General features: G+C 49.3%; 1 protein-coding gene and 1 long non-coding RNA gene across 2 annotated transcripts in view; one reads left to right on the top strand and one right to left on the bottom strand.

Moving 5' to 3' along the window:
• The window catches only part of PROSER2 (proline and serine rich 2), a 151,921-nt gene that overhangs the window by 55,598 nt on the left and 68,856 nt on the right, over nt 1-27,467 (bottom strand). The window contains exon 2 of the mRNA XM_069627782.1: nt 26,362-26,542. Within this exon, the coding sequence (XP_069483883.1) occupies nt 26,362-26,542 (181 nt within the window). The remainder of the gene's footprint in view (nt 1-26,361; nt 26,543-27,467) is intronic.
• On the top strand, nt 4,475-6,559 carry LOC138512914 (uncharacterized). The gene is made up of 3 exons (XR_011281612.1): nt 4,475-5,032; nt 5,139-5,236; nt 6,261-6,559. It is a non-coding gene; the product is annotated as an uncharacterized lncRNA (long non-coding RNA).

Genomic DNA, 27,467 nt, shown 5'->3' with positions numbered 1-27,467 from the left:
AAATATTCAAATGGAACCACACTGCTCGAATCAAAACTAGAAGAGATCAAGCAACAGAAGATTGCAAAATAGCAGTGGAATGCCGAGTACCAGCGAGTCCGATTTCAAGGGTGCGACGGTAAGCTACCTTACATGAGGCCAGGTTTCCATCACGTGGCCAGAGGAGCTAGGAAAGGTCATTGAGGGGGTGTACATTATTAGGGTTCCATTCGGCACTAGCAGGCAACCTCTGGTGCTGGGGCAGAAGCAGAGCCACCTGAAAGCTTGCACGCAAAGGTGCCTGGTGCGGTGGAGGGGTCAGGCAATGCACCAAATCCCTTTCAATGAAGTGAAGGGTAAACCTCAGGGGGTAACACGCAGTGCTGACACCAATGGCCCCACTTGAAAACAAACCAGGAGATGGGGGGCCCAGCGAGTGCAGTACTACGCTTCAGCCAGGCCTGCACGCCCGTCCCTAGTTCCCAGCACCGCAGAAGGAGCGTGATAAGAGGGGGAGCAGACCGGTAATCCCGACACAGCAACATTTTCATATGTATTTAAATAATGTCCGAAAAGGACCACGAATATGAATTCCGGCGGGTGCGGCAAAATTACCTGCTGTTTCCAGCCCTTGATATTTCGGAACAGTACAGGTGGCGGAAAGGGCTGTACATACCCAATCCATTGCCGGTAATACCGGTGCTGGAAATACCGGCTGTTTTTTGCCGGTGGGGGCCTGATTTACCGCCAGCTCTTTGCTGGCGGTTTATCAGTGACCCCCACGGCAAACCTGTAGTTTGCGGGTCTGGGAAAATTGCCTGTCACGGAATTACCAGCAATTTACACAGCCAGCCAAACCTAGAATGACCCCCAATGTCATTGATTTAGTGAAACGTACAATATTTTGGGCAGTTTTAAGAAAGCTGAAGCAAAAGACCCAAGTTCCGTACATCTGTACAGGTGTTTCTAAAGCATCATTCACGTCCCAGCGACACTGCGACCCTGGGAAGGACGGGCTGGAGTAGGTGAAGGGGATTCTGCAAACAATGCTAAGCCGGCGAGGAGAAAAACAGGTCTCTTGTGTTTGCTGCCACTTTACACAGGCCGACCGACGCGCAATTTCCAGCTGCACAGAAGTAGGTAAAAGGGAAACGGCCAGTTTGAGCCAGCTCCGGCTGCAAAGGCCTCAGCCTCGCCCTATCTTAGTTCCGGCGTGCACTCTTACATGCCGGAGGCTAACGCATGCCATTGATATGATATGGCATTTATAAGGCGCCTATACACAAGCGTTTCAAGGCGCGACGAGGCAAGGGGGGGGGGGGGGGGGGACAAGGGGAAGACAGACAACGACCCTACTAGGCCCGGTGTCATTCAGACCGCGCAAGTGCAGGGGTAGAGGGGAAGGGATAGGAATAGGTAAGTAAACGGCCAGCATGTGGCAAGTGCATGGGTAAGTGCGGGCATCAGGCGTCAAGGGCTGGTATTCCATGAAGGCTGTGAATTAGGAGGGTAATGTCTCTGGTCAGTTGGATGCATGTATGTACATTAAGGCTCACAATGTGCGCTCTCCAGGAGCCATTGGCCAGGGAAAATGGACTCTTGGCAAGTAAGAAATGGCTTGCTGTGTGATTGTGGAGAACTGATGGGGCGAGTGACTTTGTGGCTGGCTAGTACTTTGCAACTTGAAGCGTTTACCTCATGCCAGAGCCTCCAGCCTCTTTTGCACCCTCTCTCTCCATGCAAGGGCATATGTTAGGTTTCTTAATTGCTTTATTTATTCTTTGTGTTATATTACACAGATATTATCCCCAAACCATAATCCTTGTTACTCTATTTTTAAAGTTATTGCGTATTTATCTGCACAGCAATGAAGTCTTGCGGCACCTTGTATTTTTAGATTGACGAGCGTTTCCAACTTGCAGTCCCAGACCACGGAGAACTAAGTGCCCCATTGCGTCCTATGCAACCCGAGCTCCAATCTGGAACAGTACAGATGAGAATAGGCGGCCCACTTCCCTGCAGCCCCCGCAGAGGCTGCTCCTGAGGAGCCAGGAGTCTAGGAGTCTAGGGAATGTGTCTCTACAGGTTTCCGGGATCAGGACCATGTGCCCAAATGTAAAGTCTGGCTGGCTACGTTTGTTACCACTCCAAGCTTTATAACAAAGTTAGCAAGTACGGAAACACTTGAGTACGAGCGCGATACAAATAAATTATCATATCAAGTAAAGAGATTTCTTTGGTTCATGAGTCTTCTGCCTCCATTCTTCTTTTCTCACTGCATAACACCGGCGCTACACTGTGTGCTTTTTCAACCAGAGATCAGTATTTCCCCCTTAGGATCGGTGGAGAGGGAGTAGAGCTTGAGGTATAGCTTTCTCGTCCAAGTTCTGTGTGGTCATCCTTCTAGGCAAAATGTCTGCTGTTTTTGTAAACGGGATCATGTATCCAACATCTCGGTAGAAGGAATTCTCGTTATTGTGAGAAACCGAAGGGTGTCTCACTTGCTAGTCCTCGGGGATCTCTCTCTCAGGTGGCCAGGGTACGCCCACCACCTTTGGATTTAGAGCCTGGGTGTGGGCCAGTGCGGGAGGATCACCTGGGTAGGGGATCTTAGGGTAGTGGGGGTGAGACATCCGATGGCGAGACACAGTATCCCCTCTTTCCCGTGCCCATACCTAATCCTACTTTATTGGATTTTCCAATGTTCCAACTCCCCCCACCACCTTTCTACACAAACAATGGGCCGAGGAAGAGGAGGACAGAGTAAAGAGGCTAACACTTGCATATGCCATTGGACATGTCCTGTTAATACGGTCAGGCGAAGTCAGGCACTTGACCTTCATCCCCCCCACACGGATAAAAGGCGGAACATGGACACACACTCTGAGCAAGGTGGAACACGAGAAGAAGCAGATCTTGGGCGAAGGCGTACCCACTGGTGCAGGATGACCAATCAAGTGAGGGGTAGGGAAACCCTGAAGATCCCTGCAAGAGGTTGTTGCCTCTGGGAAACCGTGAAGGCTAAGCGGAGAAAGCCAGATCCCAGACAAGAAGAAGCCTGCATTGTGTTTCAAGGATGCCAGCGACCCTCCCGGGTGAACGGCAGAGTTGGGGAGGCGAGGCCAAGCCTGTGGTTTGTGAATCAAAGCTGCACAGAAAGGAATGCACAAAACCGAAGAGTTTGCGAAAGACATGAAAGGCTGGTTTGTGTCAAGGAAAGATTGAAGCCGCACTTGTGTATGTCTGAATTGAAGGATGCCCGTGTGCTGGTGAGACATGAAAGAAAGCAAACCTGTAGTGAACTTTAAAGTCAGCTGAAACTGTGAAGCCAGTGTTACAGATGTAGCGGAGTGGTCCGGCGAAAGGAAACCGCCCACTCAAAGGTCTCAGCAAAATGTTTTAATGTCAAAGTGACAAAGTGAACGAACTCTGAAATACGCAAAGGTCAAGATTAACCCAGACGAAAGGGAAATTTAAAAAGGTGATTGATGAAAGAGCTGATTGTGTTATGGAACTACAGAGACCAGGAGACACAGGAGCAAATGTGATAAGGGAGAACTGAAGTAAAAGTCGAAGTAGTCCTGCGGAGGTCTATGGAAAATGCCTTCCACATTCAAAAGTCTTTGACATCAGTGAAAGGTCCAAGCCTGACTGAGGGAGACCTACGTGAAAGTTAGGGGAAGGGAACTCCTAACGAATGTGAATAAAGCTTGGAGAAGGGAACCCCTGCAAGTGCTGAGCCCGGCTGAGGGAGATCTACATTGAATGAGGTACTTTTTCTGAAAGGTCCGAGCCTGACAGAGGGAGACCTATGTGAACTTTTGTTGAACTGTCGAGAGGTCCGAACCCGACAGAGGAAGCCATATGGGAACTTACTGTCATGATGCCTACCTCTAAGGAGCCAGGTCGGGCCCTGCAACCCCAGAGGCAGACATCATTTTCCCCAGGGAAGTCTCAGCGGGCCCAAGTCGGGGCCCTTTGGACTCAGTCCTGGCACCTTAGGCGCCAGGCTCATAGCGGACCCCAGTCCTGGCACCTTAGGCGCCAGGCTCATAGAAGAGGATATGTGTTTAAGTGCTTGGGTGCACACTTACCTGATGCAGACCTTACTGCTTCATCCAGGCCCTCTTGAGGCCTGAATGGGACTACTTAACCTGTAGGACTACTTCACCACCCGGGTGTGGTCGGGGAAGGATACATACCTGATTGGTGGAAGGATACATACCAGGAACTTCTTCCAAGGCTATTTAAACCCCACCCGAACAGCCACACATGCTTCGCGTTGTTCTGTACCTAGCAGCTGGACGCTCACCGTGTCAGCTCCTGCATCCTGACTTCAGCCACGCCTGCCAGCACCCTGGAACACCTGCAAGGGGAGAAAGGAAGAGAATAGGAGAAGAAAAGCCCTTACCTGCTAAATCTGCATCCCAGAGTCATTTCTCCAACGGCCCTGAAAAGGAAGACATCATTTTAAAGGCATTTCGTTTCGATCGCTGCAGCGCTGCATTTTACTCACCTTTGCAAGGCGCTTCCATCTTCAGCAGCGATCTTTCCGGATTCAGCTACGCCCCGGCGCCTAGAGGAAAAAAGACAAGAACAAAGGTGAGAGGGAGAAAAGGAATAAGGAAAGCTCAGTTTCCTTTTAAGTCTTACATGTTGGATTATTCCCACTGCATTTCGGGTCCTGCCGCTTCCTGGCATCGCCGGACCCCGGCCCCTATGGGGAAAAAAGACAAAGACATTGAATGAGCGAATGCAAAGACATTACCTGAGCGCTCATCCAGAACTGTTTCACTTCGGGTCGGCGCCATATCTCCGGCACTCCGAACCCCGGCCCCTAAGGGGAAAAAGACATAAGCATTAGCGCTTGCTGCAATTAGACAACGAACATTATTATTAAGCTTGAACTTTTGAACAGAACTTTTACAGCGCCTTACCTGAACAGTCAAGCTTACCTGAACTCCCATCAATCCTCAATCCAGTGAAGTAACTGGGTTTCAACGCGCCCCTGCATCAGAAGCAGGATGGAGAGCTCATCCTTCCAAACCCTAAGGTGAGGCTTCACGGGGAATCGTGGAGGAGGTATCGTGGAGGGTTGGAAGGGAGTGGGAGGCTTGAGCATTGTTCCACAGTTGGTAATGCTCCCTTTTCACGCACAGGAGGGTATCCAACGAGCCAGGGAAGCCAGAATAGAGGGGCCCTTCCTGTCCATCTTCAGAGTTCTGCGCCTTCGACGCCGCGCCTCCGTGGGAACCAGGTGAGCGTTACACTTTTGTTGAACTGTGAAGGAACTTTTGGGGAACTTGTGACTTTGATGTGGAAAGCCAAGCGGGCCTCGATCCTCATTTTGAACTGCCTTTTTTTGATAACCTGACCCAGAGTGTGCCATCCTGTCTACGGGGGCCACCCTGCTCCGTGCGGTCAGCCATCTTGATCCTTTATGTTATAACACTGACTTTCCTTTGCATACATATTCCCCTTTACACACTTTTTGTATAATAGAATGCTGCAGGCATTAGGTTTTTGTAGTATATGCCATTTTTTTTTACATAGACATACTAGGACAGTGTTTTTTTTTTAATTATTTGATGATAGACACTACTCCCATCATAGCTATAGGACAAAGTAGGAGTTTTCCCAAACCTCAAGAATTTAACAAATATTTTGAAATATGTAGCTTGTGTCTGGGTCATACTTGTGATACCATGCCTCCCTTACATCAACCTTCTAGGCATAATGTCTGCCGTTTCTGTAAACTGGATCATGTATCCTACCTAGTCTATGTGTCCAGATTAACATCTCGGTAGAATGAATTCTGGTCATCCTTCTAGGCGTAATGTCTGCAGTTTCTGTGCATCTTTCAGCTTTATTATCTATTTTCCTGTAGACAGATTGGTATTGTTTGGCGTTTGCTTCCCTTGACTTGTTCTTGTATTGGGGTAGTGCAACTGTGAGGAATTTCACCATTCACAGCATGTGCTCGCCTGGGCTTTTTGAATTTTTTAGATAAATGGAATGTTGGTAGACGAGCCTCAGGAAAATTTGTGGGGCTAATCTGCATGCATTTCCCTATGCTCAAACCACAATAAAAGCAAAGAGCGGGTACTACGGGCTGGACACCACCTACAGGCACAGTCCACCCCTGTCATATTTAGTTGGAATGTGACAGCCAAGGAGTGCACAATGTCATTTCTGTAAGTGGGAGGCCAAACTTCCCCCTGCCATGGACAGTTCTGATCAACTGACAAAGGCTCAATGGAACCGCCCTGCTCTTTCCTTAGGTCCTGCATCTGGTGGCAGCCAATCAGCACTGAGACAGCGATTCCTGACCCCGAGCAGTCGTGCATGCCAGACTTCAGCCGCTCATCCGGCTTCGCTCATTGAACCATCTTGCCGCCTGATACCCGCAGCGGACTCCCATCTCGAACCCTGTCACAGAAGCCTGCAATGCACCCTGAAGCCGACTCAACCCGACGCATCCCTTTTCCTTCTTTGAAACTGTCTGTCCTCTTCATTCCTTTACAGGGAGGGTTGTATTTTGTAGTGTTGTTAGATTGTCTGTTGTGATTAATAAAGTAGATATTGTTAATACAACCTTGACCGGACAGTCCCTTTTTTCATTGGATAATAATTGTTTTTTTGCTGTGTTGCAACTAACCAACGATCCACGACCTTTCGTAGAGAAGCCTGCGATTCTGTCCATGCTACCAAAATTGGAAACATTTTATAATTTGCTTGCGTTTCCAAACTGTTCGGATACCTTCTGGTGTACTAGACGTGTGGGGCAGATTAATGGTTTAGAAATATTCACCCCAGGACCACTGGTGCCCTGGAAGTTGGTTTGTCACGCCAGCAGAAACTGGGTGTAGAATCTAGGGATCAGCCCCCCCCAACCCCGATTTATTTTCTCCATTAGATTTACACTTTATCTCCCTCTGGTGCCAGTTTTATTCTCCATTTTTTATTTCTGTGTGGTACCTTAAATGTTGTCTAAATCCCATCAGGATTTGGAAGTACTTTGGGTAGGTGAATAGGGCACCCTTGCACCTCATCAACTGCTCAACCTATGCCCAGTTTTTGGGGTTCTAGGTAATATTTCTGCATTTTAAAGACCCAACACAAAAAAGACGGATTTCTTTTCAGCCGTTTTTGTGTCAGCTATAAAATGCCGTCCCCACCGCCCCTCCAAGGTGATCCCTTGTCCACCCTCACCCTTTCCGGCCAGTTATGTCAAACGGGGGAGTTTCCGTCCCTGAACCCTCCCTTTTCCCACCCATCACCCCGTTCCCAGCACAACACACACCAAAACCACAAACATATGTACAGGAACACACACACAGACACTCACCTGACATGCCCGCAATGACTCCTCTGTGTCTCATCGTGCCCATCAGCCTGTCAGCCCTGCATGCGGCAGGGCTGATAGTTTGATTTAGTAAGACCGCTCTGTGTGGTTACAGAGCGGTCTTTCTAAATCAATCTTTTTTGTTTTCACTTAGTACCGTTTTTGGGGCGTGTGGTGTCAGGTCTCCAAAGTTCTGGTGCCAAAGGGTTCACTGTGTGGGCAGGTCTTCACACACAACCATTCCAATTTGTTTCTGCTAACGTGGTTGGTGTACCTACTTGTCCTACTGCCCTCAAGTTGCTGCTCCACTCTCTTGTCTCAATATAAACACACTAGCGGTGTTGCGTGACTTTGACCTGATTTACAGATTCCCAATATCACTCTAAACCTGTGCACGAGCTACAGATTCTCAGATCAGCAGTTACTTTGGCAACCTCCCACACTCCGCCCATCCACTGTGTAGGTGCTTTCCATTTGCACCTGCGACCTTCACCAAACCACTCCCCTAATTTCATATTCACTTGGGGCTAATCTGTCCAAATTCAGAGAACCGCCCTACAGTACATTCTGACCACTACTCATTCTCCATACACCCTTCGAAATCACCAAATATAATTCCTTCAATAAAGCCACAAAACAGACACAGCGCCTTAAAACACAAGTCCAGTTGTTTACTCCCTCTTATATTGGCGACTCAACGCTGGGAGTTAGGGGGGGGGTAGAGACCCGAATGTCAGAGCATTTGACTCAGCTGACAAACTGGTTCTTTGTCATTTTTCCTCTTCCTGAAGGTCGCACATAAAAAAGGACAGATTTATTTCGGTCGATTTTGTGCAATCCTCAGAAAGTGGCAAAAGAACATTATTGATTGAGGTTTTTTTTTATTTCGGGGAGTTTCATCCCCCCTTTGTCAATCGCTCCCCACGTGCACATAGTTTCTTACAAACACGCACGCCCGCACGCACACACACACACACAGACACACTTATCCGACACTACCGCGTCTCACCTTGCCCGTCAGCTCCTGCGTGCCCTCGTGTACATCGCAGGTGCGGACAGATCGATTTGGTCACAGGGCGGTCTTTCTAAATCAATATTTTTTAAAAACTATTATTTGACTCGGGACCGACAATCTGAAACCGCAAGAAAGTATTGTCATTTTCAAACACAAAATGAAGGCAAGCATCTTGTCTACCTAAAATATCAGATAATCCGTAACTGCACATCCAGTCCTCTAAAGGGTCTGCAAAAATAGACCCCGAGCTTGTCCATGAAAAATTGTATAATTAATGATAACCCCATATAACAATCTCCTGCCATTGTAAGCATGTACTTTCTAGAATCCTTCACCGATCGATTTTCAGAAGAATTCTCAAAGCTGTTTAATGCAGCAAAATCACAGAGCGTGTCAGATCATGCAGTAGTGGCTGGGCAGAACCCTTCCACCAGGATGCCAAGTGCTGCACAGAGACTTTCTGGGCAACAGACAGGCAGGGAGAAACTAAACGCGTTGTCGCCCAATTCAGGAAAACGAAAAACACAACTAAAAAACTAAATGAGCACACTTCTAAACTCCAATGTGAGCTCACAGGGGCCTCCATCCTCAAAAGTGCAAGCATGAAAACCTGCTCAGTTAGCTGCTCACTCTCAAAACAATCAGGCAAGCTACAATATCAAACTTTTGCAGAAAAACTTGCAACACACTAAAGCAATATGCTGCTCAGCTGCTTGCAGGGCTGCCAAAACCCATCTCCAAAATTCAAACCACCAAACAAACACGCTACTGTTTCTGATATCACCACAATATCAACGTTCACGTTTTCCGAATAACATTGAAGGTTTCACCAATCAGATAGTGCTACCTCTAGACACAACACAAATGCGGCTACCCCACTCCCAACACTGAACAACAAGGAATTTAAACAAAGCTTTAAAAAACTAAAAGGCAATCCATGGAGTCATTATGCAACAACCCCAAAAACAAAGGCACAGACTGGCTGGGGAAATGGTTAAAAATGTTCCCCTGCAACTTCCCATGACATTTACGCTGTGAATCAGACATCTCAGAGAAGGGCAATGGTCTCGGCAGCTGGAACAGAGCATATATTTACGTTTAAAACACACAAACCTTAAGATCAAGCAGTATGCAGTTCTAATCTTCCAATCTTTCCAATCATAGGTGCATTGGCTACCGGTAGCACTGCAAATAAGGAGTGTTTCAAGGCGAGCCCCTACAAACCATGCAAATAGCCTTCTGTGCCTTTGGCTTCAAATGTTTGAGATACCAAAAAGGCCTTTGACAGGGTCGGGTGGAAGTTTCGCTGGATAGTTATGCCTTTTCCAGTAGAATTCATTTGCACAGTTCAAAGCCTGTGCAAACTCTAATGTGCTGCGATTTGCCCTATCAAGGTTTCTTCCCGTCAGCCGGTGCCTGCAATAGGTATACCATCACTAGGACATTTTTGCAATATGCCACATGCCCCTTTTTTACGATATTCACCTCTGACCTGTATACAGGCAACGAATGGCATTCCAGAGGAATTCAGATCACATTTTTTTAAAAAAAATGAGATTAACAGACTCGAGAAACCAGGTCATGGCCCTTGACATCAAAAAGTACAAGTTCACAGGGAAAAGAAAGATTTGAAATAATCTAGGAAAGAAACTCCATCCTAATCCAATCCCCATGAGTACGATTAAAAGGAGGCTGAGGGGCAACTAAGGGAAGGAAGAGCATCTGCCGCTCTCTCTCGGGATCTATATCCCACTGCGGGTGGAACAATGCTAAGGTCCTTCCAAGCAGGTGTCGTTCTGGCAGCCTGCCCAATGGCGCTGCCGCTTCTTCAACACTCAACGCCCGGTCTGTTTCCCGCCAGCGTCAATCCTCCCCTCACCCATCCTTGAATGCAAACACGTATTCCATACCCCTACTTACACCCCCACCCCCAATCGTAATCCATTCCCTGGCACTCAAACTAAAACTATTAGTGGGCTCAAGGTTCTTGGAAGGGCTGCTCCTACGCTTGCGGGTGCCAAGGAACGCCACAGGGCTTTGCAGTGCTTCTGGCCAGCATCGTCCTGTTGGTGCACACGCTCCATATGGATAGAAATGGCCATTCTTCAATAAGGTGCATCTTTTGATATTCATGACCTACTTCTCTGGTCATTATTTACCAAAACCTCCCAAGCTTCATCACTACTTTTACATGGGCTCGCAAAAAAGAACAAGAAAGTGGCGCCACCTTCCTTTTTTTGGGAGGGGGCTTGACCTTTTTTCCAATCAACACGAGAAGGTGTCAGTCATGGAATACTTCAATCTATATTACAATCCAGATAATTAAACAGCCCATGCCGCAACCAGCAATTCAAATTTAGGAGCAATCCTACATGTTTCAAGTTAATGAAACTCCTCTAGCTATCAAATATAATAGCCATATGGCCAGACCATTTCAGGGCCAAAATGTTTTAACCTACCCTGTATTGTAGGACAGTGATCTCTGTGACGAATTGGGGGATTCTGTCACTTCTGCCCAGGGGGGAGGCCTTTCCTTGTAAGGCTAGGGAGGTGAGCCTGCTACGCAACATTGCCCCTTGGGGTGTAAGCAATCGGAACCTCACAGGGAGAGACCTTCTTCCCCCCGGGGACAAGGACTCGAGCTCCGATTAGGCACTCCCTTTTCATCTCAAACAGAAGTCTGATCAATCTATGTTAGTTGACAGAAAACCAGAATCCTCCTACATGTTAATGGAAAGTCATTACAGAAGATAAGTATTTGTCAAATACCGAGAAGAGTAAAACCCCAAGGATGAAGATTAAGTACCTGGTCTGGGACGAAGAAACTCAAAAGGAGATAGAACGATTATATAATCGACACAGAAAAGGGACTATGACAAGAAACTGGGGAAGCCCCAGAGCATAAATATAAAAAGGGGAGGAGTCAGAGAATGGGAGAGACCCCGGAAATTCGAATCAGGTGGTCAGGAGATGCTGGGAACCCAGAGGAAAATCTGCATATCACGCAGGTGAACAGCGGGAGGAAGAGAGTGCCTAAATTGCACAGTGCAAGCCGCAGACCAGAGTAAGTCTGCAGGCATGAGAATGGATACAGAAGGGGAATGTTCAGGTTGGGAAGTGCCCAGGCACCCACAAACCACTGAGAGTGCCTACCTTCCTGAAAGTTGTCCTCGGAGCGAGTCGCAACAGAAAACTGGTGGTGGGAAAGGAGAACGAGTCAAACTCCCTTCGACGCCAAAACAAAATCGAGAGCAAGACACACAAGTGTGTCACAGGAAAGAGAAGGAACAAGCGCAAGAGCCTCCATGATAAGAAACAGAAACTAAGAAGGTGAATGCCGACGCTGTGACGCAGCCCAATTACACCACAGGTAACAAGGAAAGCGGGAGTCCCTGGGAAGGATGCACAGATAACAAGGGGCTACATCATATTCGTCTTAGAACAAAATACTAATAGAACGATTGGAGACAGGCATACTCCTCCCAGTGAATATGTAGAACCCGAGGGAGTGAAGAGTATTCAAGCACACAGCCTACTTGTCCCAGTGAGTGGGTAAAGCCTAGGAAAAGTGAAGATTATTCAGGCACGCAGCCTACTCGTCCCAGTAAAGGAAAGGATAATAAAAGTAAGGAACCTAGTCAATGGGTACATCATACAGATCCCATTGAGAGTAAAAAGCTATAAGAGAGAAAGACCACAACTGGGGAAACTGGTGTTGAACTGTCAGACATCCTTGAGAGGAATAGAAGAAAAGGAAATACAGGCGCTATTACACCCAGAGAGCAGAACTTGAGAAGCAATCGAGAAATAAAGAAAGGGACATGGAAAGGTTCCCTAAGAAAACTGAATGCACTGTTGCAAGAAATAGCAACAAACTATTTGAAAGTCCGATATTGAATTTAAAGACAGCATTTTATTTCATTTATCTCCAGGCATCAAGTTCCCCGTCCAATCCGTGAACTATTTTCACATTACACAAACATCGACCAATGCTAGCCATGACTCAACTTAAATCATCGCATGATCTCAGCACCTCCCGGAAACAGAGCAGAGCTACGAGAACAAACATGATCCGATATACAACATTCGCACTTATCCTACCAACTCGAGTCCTCATAACAAGTCTTGAACTCGATTCATGGCACAGCACATATTTTACACTACTGCACATCTCTGAAAGTAATCTACTTATGTCCCCCTGTAATTGATATCAACGTAAGCAGGCAGATCCAACCTGCATGTTTGCTTGCTGTCCAGCTATCCATGGATACTGGAACAACACCAGGCTGAAGGAAATGTGTGAAATATAACTTACAGCGAAGGCTATGTGAGAAACCTGAAGGTGTCTGACCAGCTAGTCCCCGGAGATCTGTCATCCAGGTGGCCAGGACACGGCCATCGCTATTGGATCCTGTTCCTGGGGGTGAGGATCACCAGGATGGGGGGGTGGTCTTCGGCAAGTGGATGTGGAACACTGATGGGTTTTACGTGGTACACCCCCTTTCTTATTACACCTTTTCCCCATCCTACTCCGTAGGATACTTAGAAGCTCTACCTCCCTCACTTTTCGACTCAAACACTTTCTTACACTGTGAAAAACAACAGACTAATACCAGAGCCCTTTACCTGACGTGTCCCAACACCATGGTCAGGCAGAGTCAGGCAATTGACAATAACTACATACACCTGGCGGCCCTTTCCCTTGCCGACAGGGATAAAAGGCAGAGCATGAGAGCACACTGAGCAAGGACAAACGCACGAGAAAGCAGCTATTCCAGGATGGCAGTTCAAACTGAGAAGAAAGGCGGCGGACCGGAAATGACATTAAGGAGGGAAGTGCCCTTGCCCTTTTTGACCCAAACCTGCGAAGCTTCCGTGAAAGGAATCATAAGACCGGGAACTACAGCTGACGTGTGGTGTAACAGATGACAATGGTGTGCAGGACCCTCCTGCACTGATAACAGAGGCGGGGAGGCGTGCTTGCAACCGTGGTACCGTCCTTGACTCCAGAGACAAGAAATGACAAGGAGGTCAGCACAGCTAGTGAGTCGGAGGGAGAACCGATGGTAAAATGGACGGTGTTGAGCGAAGGTTGCAAACTGCAACTTGTTATGAACAAATAACTTGTGTACTAGTGAACTTTTAAAGCCCAGGGAAAGACCAGCTGCAGAGTGGTCCGGCGCCACGTGGGCATCCATTCGAAAGACACTGGCTGGTCCACTTTTCTTGTGAACGTTATAGTAATAAGAGTCCATAGGAAAGGACGACTAAATAGTTAAGGTGGTTATACAAGGGTCGAGCCAAAATTCCTTATACAATCGAAAGTCCTTAACCCATTACCAAAGTTTTGACATTGTGAACCAGGCGTGTGTGTGGAAAGCCTGAGTGGGGGCTTAAGAGAAAGCCTGACTGGGGGCTAGAAAAAGCTAAGGGAAGTGAATCCTGCAAGGTATTACAAATAAGTGAAGTGTGGTGAACTGGCAACTGTGAACTCGACTGATGCAAATGCGTCCAGCCCCGACCGTGAGGAGAAAAGGACTGAAGGGCGATGCGCAGGGTGGAGCTAAGGAGGGCCGCATAAAAAGAGAAGGACACATTTTTCAATTTGATGCTTTTACAAAAAGTGCTCTGGTCCCATCCCACAGGACGAAATGTCCCAAAAGTATGGAGGAAAGGAGACTATGGACTAGGAGTAAGGTAGTCACTACGGTGAGTAACTTTGTTAGAATCACACACGCCCGACGGCCCTTTCCCTTCCCCACAGGGATAAAAGGTGGAGCACAAGAGCACAATATGGGCAGGGCAGACAGCACAATGAGACAGCTATCGAAGCACAGCAGTTCAAGAGGGGGAGAAAGCTGGCGAGAAGCGAAAGGCTGAAAAGAAAAAAGAAGCGACCTTGCCCTTTCCGACCAAGAACCACGAGACCTACGTAGAAGGAATCTTAAGACCGCAAACAAAAGCCCAAGTTTGTTGCAGCAGATGTCAACTGTACACAGAGCATGCCTACGCTGATAAGCAGGACCGAGAGAGACGCCGGCTACCGTGGTACTGGCCTTGACTCCAGATGCAAGTGAAGCCGAGCGGTTCATCACAGCCTGTGAGTCAGAACCGATAAGAAACTAAACTGTGTTGAATGAAAATCCCAAAGTGGAAAATTAAGAAAGGTACAAAGAACTGTGAATATTGAGGGAAAACCAGCTGCAGAAGGGTCCGGCACCACGTGGGTGCTCACTCGAGAGACTCTGGTTGATCCTGCGTTTGTAGAACTACCGATGCCAGAATGCCTTAGGAGAGCCGCAAGGAAAAGGTCAAATGGTCATACATGGGTCTAGCAAAACCCCCTGTACAGTCGAAAGTCTTTGACCTGGACATAATTGGAAAGCTAAGGGAGGTGAATCCTGCATAGTGAATTGAAGAGAAAGAATTGTGTGAAAGGAAAGACTTGGCAACAGTGAACCCAACGGAGGGATGCAGATAGAACGGGGCGAAGCCTGAAGTCCCAATGAACAGTGTGTTGACGAAAGTGAACTCGGCAGAGGGTTGTACACAGTGAACGGTTTAGAAAAGACATTAAGACTTGTGAATGTTACAGGTGAGAATGTGCTGAAAAGCTGCAGTGAACCCAACGGAGGGAGGCTGAGATTTGAGAGGGGTCTGAGCCCAGAAGAGGGCGACCAAGTGGTAAATCACCCAAAGTAAAAGTTGGAAAACTTTTGTTTATTGTTTCTAACACATCAGGTTCTCGGAGGCAAGAGACTTTTTAAAGAAAAGAGACTTAACCACTGATGATCCTGATATCTGACAGCAGAACGGTCGTCTCGTGCTGGGAAAGCTCAAGCGCGTGCAGTGCTCAGGAGCCCACCTTGTCCAGTGCTCAAAACGTGGGGCAGGGAGAACCCTGGCTACCACATCCTGACTTATCATTTGTAAACACTTCTTTCTTTCTTGTGAACCTTATCCCACACGCTTTTTATATTTAGCTTAAGAACTGGCAATCGTTTTTTTTTAGTATAGGCCCTTTTATTTGACAAGACGGCACTGGCACAGCCTTATTATGATTTGATGGTCGTAGCTTCCTCCCATCTTAGATTTAGGTTTAGATTATGCGTTTTATTCACCCATTCATACAGTTTAATAAACACCCTTGAACTGTGATCACTTGTGTCTGTCTTTACTGTTGCCACCATGAGTTCCTTAGTCACTATCACAGTACTCGACAACTTGGGACAGCTCAACTAAAAGCAAAGAAACTGGGAGACAGGGAAGAAGCATGGTGTTTCTGCATGGGGTGCCAAAATACAGCCTAATCAACGGAAGCCAAAGGATGTGCTCCTAAATAAATCTTTGCACTGGCTTCACAAATCAAGGAGTTGTTCTTTTGAAACCTGGGAAGCTGCAGTGAACTGTTCTAGACTGTGCCATGAGGGGGACTCCACCAATGACTCTGAAGCTGGAATTTGGAGACTGGAGAGTGGCCAACGGAATTTTGGATAGTCAAGAGAACTATGGTCAAAAAACAAATGGTGCAATTTTTATTAGCCCCTATTCTTCTCACAGCAATATTCATACTCCCGGGGAACAATAACCATAATCTTGTCCTTTCGGGAGCCAACTCACTCCCATTGGGGAAAAGGCCCATGGGCAACCATCACGGCATACGATATGTGTGCTCCTGCCCCTGAAGTGAAAACTGAAGGGTGGCTTGTATTACAGGACTGATTATTTTTTTGTATACAGTATACTACTAGTATTATAGTTTTGTATCATGTTAGGATGTACTTTGATGGCCTTACAGCCTTATAAAGTGTTGTTGAATGATACTATAGAGCATGAAGGGAGTGCCAATAAGGCCCATTGTGGATAACCCTAAAGACATGCATGTGGTCTGGAGGTCACACCCATCCAGACCAGCAATGGAAGGACGGGCACGATCGCAATGCACCGTGCTTTGGATGGTCTCTGATAAACTCTGCAAGGGGACATAGTTTGAATGGAATTTGCTGGTAAACCAGAGGGAGGTCCGGTTTTTAAAGAGGTGAAAGTGCTTAAAGATGATCTTGTGACCGTACTTAACAAGCACAATAGAAGGGTACAGGAAAAATGAGACCGTAAAGAAATGCAGCCAATGCAAAATTGTACATGGGAATTTCAGGAACCTGAAGGCTTGAGGGGCACAGGACACTGACAACGGACATTTTGCTGGTCTAACTTCAAATGGGTGGCACCCGTTACCCAGCATGAGACACTGAGATAACAGCTGTCACTGCACCATCGAAAAATGGCCAATGTATTTGGCGTGTGCCACAGAACACACCGGCCAGGAAACCATTGTGAAGCTTGGGTCATAGTGAGGTAGCATTGGAGACTGTACCAGTCCAACCACGAGACTATGGTTTCTGATGCCACACTACACACAAGCCAGGAGTCCTAGGAGCAGCACTGGAGTTGCTACAATGTCCTGGCTGCAGAGTATACCTGCCAGGAGTCCTAGCAGCAGCACTGGAGTCACCAGAATGTCCTGGCAGCAGAATATACCTGCCAGGAGTCCTAGCAGCAGCAATGGAGTCACTAGAATGTCCTGGCTGCAGAATATACCTGCCAGGAGTCCTTGCAGCAGCACCGGAGGCACTACAATGTCCTGGCTGCAGGATATACCTGCCAGGAGTCCTAGCAGCAGCACTGGAGGCACTACAATGCCCTGGCTGCAGAATATACCTGCCAGGAGTCCTAGCAGCAGCACTGGAGGCACTACAATGTCCTGGCTGCAGAATATACCTACCAGGAGTCCTAGAAGCAGCACTGGAGTCACTACAATGTCCTTGCTGCTGAGTATACCTGCCAGGAGTCCTAGCACCAGCAGCACGGGAGGCACTAGAATGTCCTGGCTGCAGAATATACCTGCCAGGAGTCCTGGCAGCAGCACTTGAGGCACTACAATGTCCTGGCTGCTGAGTATACCTGCCAGGAGTCCTAGTAGCAGCACTGGAGGCACTACAATGTCCTGGCTTCAGAATATACCTGCCAGGAGTCTTTGCAGCAGCACTGGAGGCACTACAATGTCCTGGCTGCAGAATATACCTGCCAGGAGTCCTAGCAGCAGCACTGGAGGCACTACAATGTCCTGGCTGCTGAATATACCTGCCAGGAGTTCTAGCAGCAGCACTGGAGTCACCAGAATGTCCTGGCTGCGAGGTATGCCTGCCAGGAGTCCTAGCAGCAGCACTGGAGTCACTAGACTGTCCTGGCTGAAGAATAAACCTGCCAGGAGTCCTAGCAGCAGCACTGGAGGCACTACGATGTCCTGGCTGCTGAATATACCTGCTAGGAGTCCTAGCAGAAGCACTGGAGGCACTACGATGTCCTGGCTGCAGAGTATACCTGCCAGGAGTCCTAGCAGCAGCACTGGAGGCACTGCGATGTCCTGGCTGGAGAATATACCTGCTAGGAGTCCTAGCAGCAGCACTGGAGGCACTACAATGTCCTGGCTGCAGAGCATACCTGCCAGGAGTCCTAGCAGCAGCACTGGAGGCAGTACAATGTCCTGGCTGCAGAGCATACCTGCCAGGAGTCCTAGCAGCAGCACTGGAGTCACTACAATGTCCTGGCTGCAGAGCATACCTGCCAGGAGTCCTAGCGCAGCACTGGAGTCACTACAATGTCCTGGCTGCAGAGTATACCTGCCAGGAGTCCTAGCATGGCTGCAGAGTATACCTGCCAGGAATCCTAGCAGCAGCACTGGAGTCATTACAATGTTCTGGCTGCAGGATATACCTGCCAGGAGTCCTAGCAGCAGCACTGGAGTCACTAGAATTTCCTGGCTGCAGAGTGTACCTGCCAGGAGTCCTAGCATGGCTGCAGAATATACCTGCCAGGAGTCCTAGCAGCAGCACTGGAGGCACTACAATGTCCTGGCTGGTGAGTATACCTGCCAGGAGTCACTAGAATGTCCTGGCTACAGAGTATACCTGCCAGGAGTCCTAGCATGGCTGCAGAGTATACCTGCCAGGAATCCTAGCAGCAGCAGCACTGGAGTCATTACAATGTCCTGGAGTCCTAGCATGGCTGCAGAGTATACCTGCCAGGAATCCTAGCAGCAGCACTGGAGTCATTACAATGTCCTGGCTGCAGAATATACCTGCCAGGAGTCCTAGCAGCAGCACTGGAGTCACTAGAATTTCCTGGCTGCAGAGCGTACCTGCCAGGAGTCCTAGCATGGCTGCAGAATATACCTGCCAGGAGTCCTAGCAGCAGCACTGGAGGCACTACAATGTCCTGGCTGCAGAATATACCTGCCAGGAGTCCTAGCAGCAGCACTGGAGGCACCACAATGTCCTGGCTGCTGAATATACCTGCCAGGAGTTCTAGCAGCAGCACTGGAGTCACCAGAATGTCCTGGCTGCGAGGTATGCCTGCCAGGAGTCCTAGCAGCAGCACTGGAGTCACTAGAATGTCCTGGCTGAAGAATATACCTGCCAGGAGTCCTAGCAGCAGCACTGGAGGCACTACGATGTCCTGGCTGCTGAATATACCTGCTAGGAGTCCTAGCAGCAGCACTGGAGGCACTACGATGTCCTGGCTGCAGAGTATACCTGCCAGGAGTCCTAGCAGCAGCACTGGAGGCACTGCGATGTCCTGGCTGGAGAATATACCTGCTAGGAGTCCTAGCAGCAGCACTGGAGGCACTACAATGTCCTGGCTGCTGAATATACTTGCCAGGAGTCCTAGCAGCAGTACTGGAGGCACTACAATGTCCTGGCTGCAGAGCATACCTGCCAGGAGTCCTAGCAGCAGCACTGGAGGCAGTACAATGTCCTGGCTGCAGAGCATACCTGCCAGGAGTCCTAGCAGCAGCACTGGAGTCACTACAATGTCCTGGCTGCAGAGCATACCTGCCAGGAGTCCTAGCGCAGCACTGGAGTCACTACAATGTCCTGGCTGCAGAGTATACCTGCCAGGAGTCCTAGCATGGCTGCAGAGTATACCTGCCAGGAATCCTAGCAGCAGCACTGGAGTCATTACAATGTTCTGGCTGCAGGATATACCTGCCAGGAGTCCTAGCAGCAGCACTGGAGTCACTAGAATTTCTTGGCTGCAGAGTGTACCTGCCAGGAGTCCTAGCATGGCTGCAGAATATACCTGCCAGGAGTCCTAGCAGCAGCACTGGAGGCACTACAATGTCCTGGCTGGTGAGTATACCTGCCAGGAGTCACTAGAATGTCCTGGCTACAGAGTATACCTGCCAGGAGTCCTAGCATGGCTGCAGAGTATACCTGCCAGGAATCCTAGCAGCAGCAGCACTGGAGTCATTACAATGTCCTGGAGTCCTAGCATGGCTGCAGAGTATACCTGCCAGGAATCCTAGCAGCAGCACTGGAGTCATTACAATGTCCTGGCTGCAGAATATACCTGCCAGGAGTCCTAGCAGCAGCACTGGAGTCACTAGAATTTCCTGGCTGCAGAGCGTACCTGCCAGGAGTCCTAGCATGGCTGCAGAATATACCTGCCAGGAGTCCTAGCAGCAGCACTGGAGGCACTACAATGTCCTGGCTGCAGACAATACCTGCCAGGAGTCCTAGCACCAGCACTGGAGTCACTAGAATGACCTGGCTGCAGAGTGTACCTGCCAGGAGTCCTAGCATAGCTGCAGAGTATACCTGCCAGGAGTCCTAGCATGGCTGCTGAATACACCTGCCAGGAGTCCTAGCATGGCTGCAGAGTATACCTGCCAGGAATCCTAGCAGCAGCACTGGAGTCATTACAATGTCCTGGCTGCAGAATATACCTGCCAGGAGTCCTAGTATCAGCACTGGAGGCACTACAATGTCCTGGCTGCAGAATATACCTGCCAGGAGTCCTTGCAGCAGCACCGGAGGCACTACAATGTCCTGGCTGCAGGATATACCTGCCAGGAGTCCTAGCAGCAACACTGGAGTCATTACAATGTCCTGGCTGCAGAATATACCTGCCAGGAGTCCTAGCAGCAGCACTGGAGTCACTAGAATGACCTGGCTGAAGAGTGTACCTGCCAGGAGTCCTAGCATAGCTGCAGAGTATACCTGCCAGGAGTCCTAGCATGGCTGCTGAATACACCTGCCAGGAGTCCTAGCATGGCTGCAGAGTATACCTGCCAGGAATCCTAGCAGCAGCACTGGAGTCATTACAATGTCCTGGCTGCAGAATATACCTGCCAGGAGTCCTAGTATCAGCACTGGAGGCACTACAATGTCCTGGCTGCAGAATATACCTGCCAGGAGTCCTTGCAGCAGCACCGGAGGCACTACAATGTCCTGGCTGCAGGATATACCTGCCAGGAGTCCTAGCAGCAGCACTGGAGGCACTACAATGTCCTGGCTGCAGAATATACCTGCCAGGAGTCCTAGCAGCAGCACTGGAGGCACTACAATGTCCTGGCTGCAGAATATACCTACCAGGAGTCCTAGAAGCAGCACTGGAGTCACTACAATGTCCTTGCTGCTGAGTATACCTGCCAGGAGTCCTAGCAGCAGCAGCACGGGAGGCACTAGAATGTCCTGGCTGCAGAATATACCTGCCAGGAGTCCTGGCAGCAGCACTTGAGGCACTACAATGTCCTGGCTGCTGAGTATACCTGCCAGGAGTCCTAGTAGCAGCACTGGAGGCACTACAATGTCCTGGCTTCGGAATATACCTGCCAGGAGTCTTTGCAGCAGCACTGGAGGCACTACAATGTCCTGGCTGCAGAATATACCTGCCAGGAGTCCTAGCAGCAGCACTGGAGGCACTACAATCTCCTGGCTGCAGAATATACCTGCCAGGAGTCCTAGCAGCAGCACTGGAGGCACCACAATGTCCTGGCTGCTGAATATACCTGCCAGGAGTTCTAGCAGCAGCACTGGAGTCACCAGAATGTCCTAGCTGCGGGGTATGCCTGCCAGGAGTCCTAGCAGCAGCACTGGAGTCACTAGAATGTCCTGGCTGAAGAATATACCTGCCAGGAGTCCTAGCAGCAGCACTGGAGGCACTACGATGTCCTGGCTGCTGAATATACCTTCTAGGAGTCCTAGCAGCAGCACTGGAGGCACTACGATGTCCTGGCTGCAGAGTATACCTGCCAGGAGTCCTAGCAGCAGCACTGGAGGCACTGTGATGTCCTGGCTGGAGAATATACCTGCTAGGAGTCCTAGCAGCAGCACTGGAGGCACTACAAGGTCCTGGCTGCTGAATATACTTGCCAGGAGTCCTAGCAGCAGTACTGGAGGCACTACAATGTCCTGGCTGCAGAGCATACCTGCCAGGAGTCCTAGCAGCAGCACTGGAGTCACTACAATGTCCTGGCTGCAGAGCATACCTGCCAGGAGTCCTAGCGCAGCACTGGAGTCACTACAATGTCCTGGCTGCAGAGTATACCTGCCAGGAGTCCTAGCATGGCTGCAGAGTATACCTGCCAGGAATCCTAGCAGCAGCACTGGAGTCATTACAATGTCCTGGCTGCAGAATATACCTGCCAGGAGTCCTAGCAGCAGCACTGGAGTCACTAGAATTTCCTGGCTGCAGAGTGTACCTGCCAGGAGTCCTAGCATGGCTGCAGAATATACCTGTCAAGAGTCCTAGCAGCAGCACTGGAGGCACTACAATGTCCTGGCTGGTGAGTATACCTGCCAGGAGTCACTAGAATGTCCTGGCTACAGAGTATACCTGCCAGGAGTCCTAGCATGGCTGCAGAGTATACCTGCCAGGAATCCTAGCAGCAGCAGCACTGGAGTCATTACAATGTCCTGGAGTCCTAGCATGGCTGCAGAGTATACCTGCCAGGAATCCTAGCAGCAGCACTGGAGTCATTACAATGTCCTGGCTGCAGAATATACCTGCCAGGAGTCCTAGCAGCAGCACTGGAGTCACTAGAATTTCCTGGCTGCAGAGCGTACCTGCCAGGAGTCCTAGCATGGCTGCAGAATATACCTGCCAGGAGTCCTAGCAGCAGCACTGGAGGCACTACAATGTCCTGGCTGCAGACAATACCTGCCAGGAGTCCTAGCACCAGCACTGGAGTCACTACAATGTCCTGGCTGCAGAATATACCTGCCAGGAGTCACTAGAATGTCCTGGCTGCAGAGAATACCTGCCAAGAGTCCTAACATGTCTGCAGAGTATACCTGCCAGGAGTCCTAGCAGCAGCACTGGAGTCATTACAATGTCCTGGCTGCAGAATATACCTGCCAGGAGTCCTAGCAGCAGCACTGGAGTCACTAGAATGACCTGGCTGCAGAGTGTACCTGCCAGGAGTCCTAGCATAGCTGCAGAGTATACCTGCCAGGAGTCCTAGCATGGCTGCTGAATACACCTACCAGGAGTCCTAGCATGGCTGCAGAGTATACCTGCCAGGAGTCCTAGCAGCAGCACTGGAGTCACCAGAATGTCCTGGCAGCAGAATATACCTGGCAGGAGTCCTAGCAGCAGCAATGGAGACACTAGAATGTCCTGGCTGCAGAATATACCTGCCAGGAGTCCTAGCAGCAGCAATGGAGTCACTACAATGTCCTGGCTGCAGAATATACCTGCCAGGAGTCCTAGTATCAGCACTGGAGGCACTACAATGTCCTGGCTGCAGAATATACCTGCCAGGAGTCCTTGCAGCAGCACCGGAGGCACTACAATGTCCTGGCTGCAGGATATACCTGCCAGGAGTCCTAGCAGCAGCACTGGAGGCACTACAATGTCCTGGCTGCAGAATATACCTGCCAGGAGCCCTAGCAGCAGCACTGGAGGCACTACAATGTCCTGGCTGCAGAATATACCTACCAGGAGTCCTAGAAGCAGCACTGGAGTCACTACAATGTCCTTGCTGCTGAGTATACCTGCCAGGAGTCCTAGCAGCAGCAGTACGGGAGGCACTAGAATGTCCTGGCTGCAGAATATACCTGCCAGGAGTCCTGGCAGCAGCACTTGAGGCACTACAATGTCCTGGCTGCTGAGTATACCTGCCAGGAGTCCTAGTAGCAGCACTGGAGGCACTACAACGTCCTGGCTTCAGAATATACCTGCCAGGAGTCTTTGCAGCAGCACTGGAGGCACTACAATGTCCTGGCTGCAGAATATACCTGCCAGGAGTCCTAGCAGCAGCACTGGAGGCACTACAATGTCCTGGCTGCAGAATATACCTGCCAGGAGTCCTAGCAGCAGCACTGGAGGCACCACAATGTCCTGGCTGCTGAATATACCTGCCAGGAGTTCTAGCAGCAGCACTGGAGTCACCAGAATGTCCTGGCTGCGGGGTATGCCTGCCAGGAGTCCTAGCAGCAGCACTGGAGTCACTAGAATGTCCTGGCTGAAGAATATACCTGCCAGGAGTCCTAGCAGCAGCACTGGAGGCACTACGATGTCCTGGCTGCAGAGTATACCTGCCAGGAGTCCTAGCAGCAGCACTGGAGGCACTGCGATGTCCTGGCTGGAGAATATACCTGCTAGGAGTCCTAGCAGCAGCACTGGAGGCACTACAATGTCCTGGCTGCTGAATATACTTGCCAGGAGTCCTAGCAGCAGTACTGGAGGCACTACAATGTCCTGGCTGCAGAGCATACCTGCCAGGAGTCCTAGCAGCAGCACTGGAGGCACTACAATGTCCTGGCTGCAGAGCATACCTGCCAGGAGTCCTAGCATGGCTGCAGAGTATACCTGCCAGGAATCCTAGCAGCAGCACTGGAGGCACTACAATGTCCTGGCTGCAGAGCATACCTGCCAGGAGTCCTAGCGCAGCACTGGAGTCACTACAATGTCCTGGCTGCAGAGTATACCTGCCAGGAGTCCTAGCATGGCTGCAGAGTATACCTGCCAGGAATCCTAGCAGCAGCACTGGAGTCATTACAATGTCCTGGCTGCAGAATATACCTGCCAGGAGTCCTAGCAGCAGCACTGGAGTCACTAGAATTTCCTGGCTGCAGAGTGTACCTGCCAGGAGTCCTAGCATGGCTGCAGAATATACCTGCCAGGAGTCCTAGCAGCAGCACTGGAGGCACTACAATGTCCTGGCTGGTGAGTATACCTGCCAGGAGTCACTAGAATGTCCTGGCTACAGAGTATACCTGCCAGGAGTCCTAGCATGGCTGCAGAGTATACCTGCCAGGAATCCTAGCAGCAGCAGCACTGGAGTCATTACAATGTCCTGGCTGCAGAATATACCTGCCAGGAGTCCTAGCAGCAGCACTGGAGTCACTAGAATGACCTGGCTGCAGAGTGTACCTGCCAGGAGTCCTAGCATAGCTGCAGAGTATACCTGCCAGGAGTCCTAGCATGGCTGCTGAATACGCCTGCCAGGAGTCCTAGCATGGCTGCAGAGTATACCCGCCAGGAGTCCTAGCAGGAGCACTGGAGTCACTACAATGTCCTGGCTGCAGAGTATACCTGCCAGGAGTCCTAGAATGGCTGCAGAGTATACCTGCCAGGAGTCCTAGCCGCAGCACTGGAATCACTACAATGTCCTGGCTGCAGAGTATACCGCCAGGAGTCCTGGCAGCAGCACTGGAGTCACTAGAATGTCCTGGCTGCAGAATATACCTGCCAGGAGTCCTAGCAGCAGCACTGGAGTCACTACAATGTCCTGGCTGCAGAGTATACCGCCAGGAGTTCTAGCAGCAGGACTGGAGTCACTGGAATGTCCTGGATGCAGAGTATACCTGTCATGACCCATAGAACTTGCGCTTTCTGGACTTCCTGGTCCTCATCGCGCCGGGCCTTGTATTCTTTGTTACTCCCAACATGGCCGCGCCAAGCGACTTGCCTCGCACCAGCCTTCACGTCGCACACGGCACATTCTATAAATTGGCCACGCCTCCAAGGCCCCGCGCATCTCAACGCTATCAATAGGTAGTGACTTGACGTGTGTCTGCTGTTCAGCGAATCCACTATTCCTTGTTCCCGGTTCCTTCTTCCTTCCCTTCACCCCTTTCATCTAATTTGCTCCCAGAATCCTGATTCCTAGCGACCGCTACCTTTTTCCTGGACATCCTAGAACAGCGGCCTTCCCGGAACTCTGAACACGCTCTGCATCCGGACGAGACTCGAGCGAGCCTATGCAAGACCCAATCCGTCCACAAGAGGAAACGTCCCGTGGAACAGAGCAAGAAGCGATCCCAGGTGAGACGGGGGGAGATTTACGACAATACCGCCAGGAGTCCTAGCAGCAGCAATGGAGTCACTAGAATGTCCTGGCTGCAGAATATACCTGCCAGGAGTCCTAGCAGCAGCACTGGAGTCACTAGAATGTCCTGGCTGCAGAACACATTTTTAGACTCTGTGCCAGTAACATACACTAATGACCTTGTTCCCAAACGTATGTTTTTTCAAACTTCTCACTTCAATACGCCTTTTAAAATAACATCAGTGATTTTAGGATCCTTCTTATGACTGCCTCGGCCTAAGTAACTTAAAAGTTACATGTGAAAAGGATTTGTTTTTTCTTTTTTTGTTAAAACTCTCAAAATGTGCAATGTTTTCAATGTTTATGTGTTCCCTGCTTTTGTCATTTTGGATAAAACAGCAATTCCAGGCCCACATTCCATGCATACTGTTTCTTCTGGCATTTAAGTAAGTTTGTAATATTCCTTTGCTTCTTCTCATTTGAGAATAAGCTATGCTGTGGCTTTCTTTAAGTATTCCTTCCCGATGATGTCCCTGAGACTTCGAAAGCTAATGCGTTGTTCCATCTCTGCAAAATATTTTCAGACAGGAATTTGAAATAAAAGCCCATGGCTTGAACTAAACACTACACATTGCTTTACAAAAATCACCCGCGTACACATCAGTGGGATGGACTGCTTCCTAGTCCAATCCATTGCAGCATTCAATTAACAATCAAGGCCAGGTTGCAGTGTAGCGCCTACTTTTATCAACACATTTATTGCAAAGGACTAACAGAAGTTTTATTACAAAGTAGAAGTATCCCCTCTGGTAAATTCTTGATTACCCTGCATGACACCAGATGACAGAAACCAGCAACAGTGACAGTTCTGTGACTTTCTATCAGAAAGTGGACAAGCCAACTTACCAGGTTGTAGCCCCGGGCTCTTGAAACGGTCTCAAAGTCCCTGATTCTGCCATTCAGCGGGATCTCAGATTCCATGTTAGGAAAGTTCGGCCTCATCAGATTTCTGGGCATCACAAAGCATTCGTTTTCCGTAGCGTTCAAGACTTGCTTTCTCTTGAGGTCTTCGGGATCATAGGAGTTTCTTCAAAATAAAATGTATAGCATTTAATGAATCATAATGGTATAGAAAAAGAATCTCAGAACGGCAGAGGCTCCAAAGTCTGAAACCTCAGCACTTCACCGCCAAATTCCTGCTCTAGAAGAGACTCGGTTTCTGACTTTATTCCTTACCGTTTTCCTTTTAATTTCTATAACATTCCAAATCCCAACAGCCCTAACTAGTATCTGACCTCGCAAAGCTTTACGTCCCCCTTGCTATACACTGTTCCACTACCATTACCTCCCATGACCTCAGCAAACAAATGAATTGCCAATTGTGCAGTTTAGTTTGCCCAGAATTAAGTAATAGCAGTCTTAGCAGCCAGGAGTAGATGTGAAATCAAGGCTCCCCAACCCCCTCTTGTTCCCAAAACTGAGACAAGGAGTGCCTCTTTCAAAAGAGTGTGTGTGTGTATATATATCATAGTACGGTGGTCCCCGCTAGAGCCCAGGTGAGTGACATGAGCCACAGGAAATCCGAACATTCTATTGCTAATAACTTTTGACAACCAACCGATCCACTAACAATTTCACCCCTCTGCATACACCTCTCAAACTATAACCAAACACAACCACAAGCCTTCAACACAACAATCCGCACAAACTTCAATACATTGCAACAACAAAACAAACCACACATAGATTTGCACAACAGCACACGACGTCTACTGACCCACCGGGCTGAGGCTGCCAACAGCACATGACTGCTCCCTTGCACTTTTCCAGCTTATTCCCACTAACTCACCCCCTTTCCCTTTGTCAGAGCCGCCAGAGAGCATGGGGACCACTCCGGTGGTGATAGTTTGCGGTACAAATATCCTTTAACATTAACATGCATGACGGATTTGACTGATATTTTCCAAACACAATGTTTTTCATGCCCCCCTCCTCCGGCCCCATCGAGAAAG

The sequence above is a fragment of the Ambystoma mexicanum genome, chromosome 12 (assembly GCF_040938575.1).
Source record: "Ambystoma mexicanum isolate Mex_15411 chromosome 12, UKY_AmexF1_1, whole genome shotgun sequence".
In the NCBI taxonomy this organism is placed as follows: Eukaryota; Metazoa; Chordata; class Amphibia; order Caudata; family Ambystomatidae; genus Ambystoma; species Ambystoma mexicanum.
The sequence above is the reverse complement of the archived record's forward strand: the minus strand, read 5'-3'. Positions and strand labels throughout refer to the sequence as shown.